This window comes from Stegodyphus dumicola, chromosome 5, assembly GCF_044657685.1.
Source record: "Stegodyphus dumicola isolate Sdum_Otavi_A_Nest chromosome 5, ASM4465768v1".
Lineage (NCBI taxonomy): Eukaryota > Metazoa > Arthropoda > Arachnida > Araneae > Eresidae > Stegodyphus > Stegodyphus dumicola.
The window spans coordinates 153,521,673-153,529,819 of NC_140772.1; the positions used below are offsets into that span (position 1 = coordinate 153,521,673).

At 34.1% G+C, this 8,147-nt stretch overlaps 1 protein-coding gene across 2 annotated transcripts in view; it reads left to right on the plus strand.

The window, feature by feature from the left end:
- LOC118183251 (heat shock 70 kDa protein 12A-like) overlaps nucleotides 1-8,147 on the plus strand; it is a 118,163-nt gene extending 110,016 nt beyond the window's left edge. For both annotated transcript variants that reach the window (XM_035352720.2, XM_035352721.2), the window contains 2 exons: nucleotides 816-1,189; nucleotides 5,317-8,147. In XM_035352720.2, coding sequence (XP_035208611.2) covers nucleotides 816-1,189; nucleotides 5,317-5,722 — 780 coding nt within the window. In that variant the 3' untranslated portion in view covers nucleotides 5,723-8,147. The remainder of the gene's footprint in view (nucleotides 1-815; nucleotides 1,190-5,316) is intronic.

The window sequence follows — 8,147 nt, forward strand, 5'->3', positions numbered from 1 at the left end:
AAGGAAGATCTGAGTTGAGGTTCTAATTCTACGTGTGCATAACAACAAATATCGGTCATCAGCGTTCGTCGTAGCAGTTGGCTGTTCTTGGCTGAACTTCCTGAATGCCAAATCAGCAGTTAGAATTCGTGGTCAAAGTCTATGAACCACAGAAGGGCTCATCTTTAGCCAGCTGGGCCACTTCTGTCTGACGTTGTCCCGCCTCTAATCTCCTCTCTATCGCAATTCTTCGGAAAAATGATGCCTGGAGGTCACTGTTACAAATTAGCTATCCCAGATTTCTTGTCGCAGATTTCGTATCGCAGCGAAATTTGAAGGCTTGCTGTGGATGCTCTGAAACATGTAATTGTGTGCTCCTGGCAGATGGCACTTTTTGATTGCAGCGCCACTAATGTGCATATAGTTTACTTAGCGATTCTTATTTGTATATTCAAAGTTTATACGGATTGCCTTATTTTTCAACGAGTTATCGCTATGTTGATTTGTCCTTAATTTTTGGAAATCAGTGTAGTATGATATCGATGCAGGAAAAGAAAGCTTTAAAAGGCAAATTAATCACTAACGAGCCATTTTTTTCGTAGTTAAATGCGCAAATTTCAAAACTAAAACAACAACCTTAACTTTTTTAGACACAAAAATCCAAACAAACTAGAAAAATTTCTTGCTTGACACATATGTTATTTCGTAGATTTTAATATGTTTTTGCAACATTATCATGACATGTAATGCCATTTTAATTCGAAGTTTTATTTTAATCGAACATCCTATCATTGTTAGAAAATTGACATTTAACATTTTTCGTTGTATTATTACAGATGGATGCAGCTCTCAAGAAATATGGACATAAAGATATCAAATGGTCATCCCAAGGGATGTTAAGAATGGAGCCCTCCGTTATGATGAACTTATTCCAGCCGACATTAGATGCTATACGTAGACATGTAGCCCAAGTTTTGGACACTTGCGATAGCAGTGGAGATATTTCCTATTTGTTCTTAGTGGGTGGATTTGCCGAATCTACCATCCTCCAAAAGACTATACGTGATGCTTTTTCAGATAGACTGAAAGTGATAATCCCTCAGGGCGTCAGCTTAGCGATACTTAAAGGAGCTGTATTGTTTGGTATAGACCCGACTGTTGTCAGTTCTCGCAGATCTAGGTTGACCTATGGTGTCGGAGTCCTAAATAGGTATGTGCGCAGTAATTCAATATGTTAATTTATTTTAATTCCTAGAGTGTAGGATACGAAACTGTTACACACCCTAAGAGACTAGAACTGATAGAATAAGTATCTTAAGAACGGTTTGGTCTTTCTCTAGTTCTTCATAGTAAGCCTTATATGGGATCAGTGAATTGTGGGTATCGTTCCAAATGATGGTGTTAATGTCAGTTGAATATTCCTTAATCATCATCGTGGTAACTGAAGATTGATGATAAATTGCATTATTCTGCTGGAATGTCCTTTCGCTTAAGAGCCCGATCTAGAATCTTAAAGATTTTCTGAAGATCTGTGAGAATAGTGCGCATATCTGTCAGAAGGATAAAAAAGGCCATATGAACACGTTATCCTAATACCGCATTCATCTTGAAGGGTATCTTTCAGATAGTAAATATCGGGCCTGTAGTCAATGCGTAGTGCATGCAGCCTTGATTCATGGACTGTTCTCTCCGACTTGTCTGTGCTAACGTCCAATTCCGATTTTTCGAACCCGTTTCATTCTTTGAATTGGTTTACAATATACATGCAGTGGGACACCAGGAGGTCTTTAGTTACTAAATCCAGTGGTAGACAATCTTTTTATGTATATTTTGTGTTTGGGCGGCAATGAAATTTGTTGTGATTTCCTGTTATCACACCAGTGCGTCTGTAAGTTGTTTTTGTTCGTTAAGAGCTTTGAATAAGGTATTGCTCGAGTTATTGAGAAGGCCAAAAAGGTTTACGAATCGGACCAAGAATTTTAATTCCTGTCATAATAATAAGGGAAATTTTCTAAAAAGTACTCTTCAGTTCATTTGTAATTTTCAGCATTTTAAATGTAAAAAACTCATAATAGTGTAGAAACTAAACATACATCTAAAACGTAAATTTGATGTACCATTTTTATAGTATGATTTTATAGTATGCTTGTAGAGACATGAAAAATCTGCAATGCCCTCACCGGGACTTGAATCACTGGGACACCACCACGGCCCTCTCTAATACACGCCGAGTGTGTTGACCATTAAGCCACGAAGGCATGCTAAGAAGGTTGGAGGAATACCTTATATACTCCCGCTTTCAAAGGGCGACTGGGGATTAGGGGACCTAGACGCCAAATCATGGTGGTGAAGAATTATCATCTACCACCATTTTTAGCTCGGGAGCCACTGTAAATACATTAGGTATTTTTGATACGGAAGACGTGAAAAATGAACAATGCCCTCGCCGGGACTAGGACCTCTCGAAACGCGCCGAATGTGCTGAGCATTACACCAGGAAGCCATACTAAGAAGGCAGGAGAAATACCTTATATATTAAACTATATTTTGTTCGTTATTTTGCTCTTAAGTATTTTATTTTCTTTCTTTGAATAAAAAAAAAAGTAAATCTAAAATTTTCAAAAAATTTTAAAAATATGTTAAACGCAGAAAAATAGTAAAGTGAAATTAAAATATTTCTTAAAAATTAACTCATAATATATGATTCACATGAAATTTAAACATTAGTGTATGAGGTGTGTTTTGTAAGCAAAATAATGCCTTTATTTTGAAAAACGAAATACAGAAACTTTATAGACGACACAGCGAAAATTCCTTTCATAAAAACGCTTAATACCGTCTTATGTTATTAGGTTAAACCTACGGCAGATTTGTGATTGATGTTGCCGATAGTTGTTTTAGACTGTGGCACGTCTATAATTGTTGGTTGTGAACAATGGGCTCAGATATTAATAACGATCTTCGCCAGTGCGGGGCACCTGTGAAGGTATTCTTGGCTGCTGCTGCTCTATTAGGTATAGAGCTGACGACTTTGCATACCATAGCTTGATCGCTAAACCGATCACATCAAATAGGGCTATCTTTGCCGCTAGCAGTTTTGGCGATTTCTTCCGTGCGCGGCAAGTGCAGCGCCTTCATAATAAGTGTATTTTAGTTCAATATGCTATTTAATACGCAACTTACTTAAAATCGCAACCAAATTATCAGTCACTTGTATTGGAGTCGCCCCTGTAGCAAGAGAGACGAACCTAATTGTTTCTTAACTATTTCTAGTTTTACATCGTCCTTGCACTAAATTAAAAGTGTATATTTTTACGAAATGTAGCCAAGAGGTAAAACTAGAAATACAGTGAAGAAGTAAACTTGTTAACTAACTGGGTTTTGATACCTAAACATAAACAGCTAACAATACTAGAAAGCATTATACTAAACTGTCATTGCTGATGGGTGGACGATACGTGAGATAGTTTCCTTGATGAAAAGCTAAATTTTTCTAAATCTGCACTTTCTCTTGTTATTTAAATCTAATTTAATTTACATTGAGGTGAGGCTGACGGACATGAAAGTAATGTGTTAATTAAAGTAAATCGTACAACATTACCATGTACATGGCACTTCAGTGGGTCTTGCTAATTTGTTATAACTCGTCAATGAGCGGAGTTAGTACCGCCAGATTTTGTGCGCTTGCCTAGAGAACGAAAGGAAACTTATTTACGGAGTCTCTTTTTTTAAAGCTAAAATAGACTGATATTCAGTAGAAGACCATTTTTCCCTGTCAAACCCTTTCATCTTTTTAACTAGAGACAAGGAATTATGTCCTAGTGCTTTCAAAAATAAGCTAAAAGCTATCACGACTGTCAAACGTGCAAGTTTGACTTCAGTGGCTGATGAAAAAAAGGGCTTGCGATCTAATTAAAAACATCAAGAATGGCTAAAACCATCACCGCTGCGCGTTGCCAAAGCAGTAACTGAGAAAAAGCCATCAATACTAACACGACAGTAGACCCAACAATTTGACGTTAGTCCAGTCATAGCATAGAGAATAATCAGAAAGATTTTGATATTTTTCATTACAAAAATACAGTTAAAGCAAATTCTCGGGCCGAACGTAGTTGAAAAGACTAGATTTTGCCAACATCATGAGCCAAGTGATTAACACTGTTTTCAACCGTAGGGTATCGTTTTATGCTATGAGGCTTACTTCTGGTTGGATTTATTTATATATCAGCCGTCAAAATTACTACATTTGAGACAATAAAAAGCCTGAAATGGTCGTTGTCATATCTTATCCTCCACAAAAGGTCGTTGTATGATGAAAGCGTCTTGGGTTCATATTCTTTTATTCAGAGTTTGAATTCAGGATGTTCCATCTAATTCTTACGAACGAAGTTCATTCCTAATGCCTACTACAAACTGTGGATCCAAGATGCATGGATCCACATTCAACAGAGAGAAGTCCTGAACTTGTTCAGAAATCGCTTTGACAATCATTAGTTAGTTATCGCTAGAGGCTTCCGGAATCACTTTGGCGAAGTACTTTCTTGATTCCCATTTAGTCCTTTTTATCGCACTCTACTTATAAGGCTATATTAAAGTCTACAGAGATCGACCAAAACCACAGAAGAGCTGAAAATAAAGATATCAAATATGAAAAAGTCGATTTCAATAAACTGATGAAAGCTGGTTATCATGAACTTCAAGGTGAGACTTTTCGTTAGACTTCTCAAGTGGCAAACATTTTGAGAAACTCATGTTTTATTTTTCTTCATTCTTGTGTGTAAATCCTGAAAGTCTTTCTCCGTTCAATAATTACGGAATAATTTCATTGTTGAGAGCGTGCGAAGCACCGTTATATAATATTAGCTAATTTTCCATCTGTTGATAATGCAGTAAACGGAATGAAGAAATTCTGATATTTACATCATCTCACTTTAATGTTTATTTTAATAATATTTGTTTTCATATTAATTTGTGAAATTATATGAGCAATAAATGCTTTCAAGCATGTTATTAAACATTTATTTTCCAGACTTTTTTGTTATGTTAAGATTTTATATAAACTATGATAATGACTATAAGACGGTTTAGAGAAAATTATAAATATTTATGAGCCTAAAATATTTGCATTTTCATACGAACGTAAAGTATATGTTTTCTAATCTCAGTAACAAATTAACCAGGTTATCATCGAAGTATAATTTATTTCTAAAAAAAAAAAATGTTTTAACATTTTTCTTTTCTTTCCTATTTTTTTATCTATTAATTACATGTAAAGTAACTTTAAAAACCATAATTTAAATTAAGCATGAGATTAATCCATAATGTAACATTTTACAGGTTTATTAATGGCGTGCATCCACCAGAAAAGCTTGTGGTTAAAGATGGAGTAGAATGGTGTGCTGATGTCTTTGACAAATTTGTACTTGCCGACCAATCCGTTTGCGTTGGTGATACTGTCATTCGTCGCTATACTCCTGCAAGAAGTGGCCAAGCATGTAGTGTCATTCATATATACTGTAGTGAGAGAGATGATGTAGCATTTATTACAGATCCTGGTGTCAAACGCTGTGGTACTTTGGTGCTGGACTTGCCAGACGACTCGCATTCTGCTGACAGTGTGCCTGCTGGCAAGCGAGAAATTCAAACAATCATGATATTTGGTGATACTGAACTAAAAGTGAGTGCCATGGATGTCCTCACTGGAAAGTGTGTGAAAGCAGAAGTGGACTTTCTGAATGGTTGAAACGCATACAGATTTCTTTCAGGAAACAGTTTCAATTTCTTGAAAGTGCTTAATTCACGATACAGTTTCAATTTCTTGAAAGTGCCTAATTCACGATGATTTCTTATTATATCATGCTTCTTTCAATATCCGCCTCAAAGTTTGGACGATTAAAATATCAGTTATAGCATCTGCGTCAGATGTCATAATTTTCACATTTTCTCGGATGATTTGTGAAGCATTCGAGCTGCTTGATCAAATTTTCCGCTTTCTGTTTATGCGCTGATATACTGTGATCTTTCAGAAAGATGTATTCATCCTCTGTAGTGTACTGTGATTAATTATGGAAGCATGGAGTGTCCGAAAGTTTCAAACATTTCCTAACTACATCTTAGACTTCAGCGGTTATGTATTGAGGATTCTATTAATTAAATAATAAAAGCAGGAAACCTTTTGAATGTTCAAAATACTGCTAATCATGTGCAGATTTATTGTGCAGAATAAAATTGATTTAGAAAACTATTGAATCTGGAAAGAATGAAGCTTCCGAAAGGTAGCTTCAGAAAGAGAAGGATACTTATTTTTCAGACTCATCGCGGAAGTGATGCTGGTATTTTAATAAATATATCCTATTTATGCTGATTTAAATGCTGTGTGAATATATAGTGATGTGTTGATTAAAATAGGATATTTCTACCGAACTCATTATAAAACAGTTTAATTACAAAAATGTTTGGTTGGAAGATTCGTCAACTTTTTAACCCTTCATTAATGTAGGAAATATTCTCTGTATTGACATTTATTTGAGTTTGAAGAAAAATGAATTATAGATCTGTTATTTCGATTAGTATCTTAATGAGTACCTTCGAATTATGATATAGTATTCTGTAATTCTGACATAAAATTAGCTTATTTTCTTAATGCATTTATGTATCAATTACCGTATATAATAGATATTTTATAGCTTTGATTTTTTTGTACCATAAAGCGTTCGTATATCCCCTTTAAAACCAATGTAAAATTTATAGTACGAAGTATATAATTGAAACTGTTTGTTTGTAATGATTTCCTGTAATATGACATAACTGTCTATTACATAAATATAGTACATTGGGAAAGCATAAACATATTTAAGTGTATTTTAATGATATTGTTTTAATATACATCATATTATTATGCAATAAAATGGATTAATTTTGAATGTGAACTATTTAAGACTAACACAAAAATTTCTCTCCCCCCCCAGAAAAATATCTTGTTTTGTACTCTGCTTTTGGGAATGTGTAATAGGATATAACATAAGAAAAAATTTAAAAGGTAGAGATTGTCTGGGTAATCTATTACAAGATCTGATAAAAAAAAGTGCTATAACATATGCAATTATAAAAAAAAATGTACCTAATGGGCATCATTTGCATCTTTTTTTTCCCCCGAAACATCCTCCTCTGCATGCAATGCATTCAAAACATAGTAGCAAAGTTTGGCATATATTAAAAGAGCAGTTTTCAAGAACTACTCTGCTGTGCCTAGAAATCCCAAGAGTATTTCACAGCATAAATGTAGCCTACGATCTTCTTTAATGAGACCCGAAATCTTGTTTATCATAACATACATTTTATTGCTTATCTCAGATTCTAAGGATTTCCATCCTAACTAGATTTTTCGTTAGTAGTAAGCAACAACGCTGATTTTGACAACAATCTGCAGAATTTAGAAGTTCGTGGGCTAGATATCGCATTTTTCAATAAATGATAGTTTTAAGTAGTATCTTCTAATGCTTCGCAATTTTGTTTCTGTCTCTCTGCTCCTTCTGTACCCTTTCTTTTATTCAAAACTTAATTCATCAATTGCATATATGAGTAAATATATGTCATATATCTTTATTTTAACTTAACATGATTATTTGTGTTGCCATCAGAACGTACAACATTTTGTTTCCCTGTTTGATATGTTTTGTATAAATAGCACCATGCAGAGATTTGTTAAATGATTCGATTCGGCAAATCTTCATATATTTTCACGAATAATAATCTACATATTTAATACATTGGACTTCATCTTTACCAACAGTATTCTATAGTAGAGTTTATGAATTAATTAATTCCTGGAAAACTTTTGGTTTAACAGAAACTCCATGTAGATTTATTGCTTAAAATGCGCCAAGCCAAAGAATAATTGATTTGATTTGTTAGAATTATAGCAATCATATATTTTGATATTTACATATGTTTGTATATATTTTTGTATGCCTTATTCATTTGTAAAAGTAATGTATGTCATGAAGAAATTTTTATATCTGCAGCATGTAGTAAAGTAATTCCTTTTCTGGCAAGAGTGAACAATGTATATTAACTGGGTATGCCCAGTTTTATGTGCCAAGTTATTACCTAGCTTTATTGTATATGTGTTTTTTCCGTGCAATAAAATTCTTTTTTTTGAAATTTTA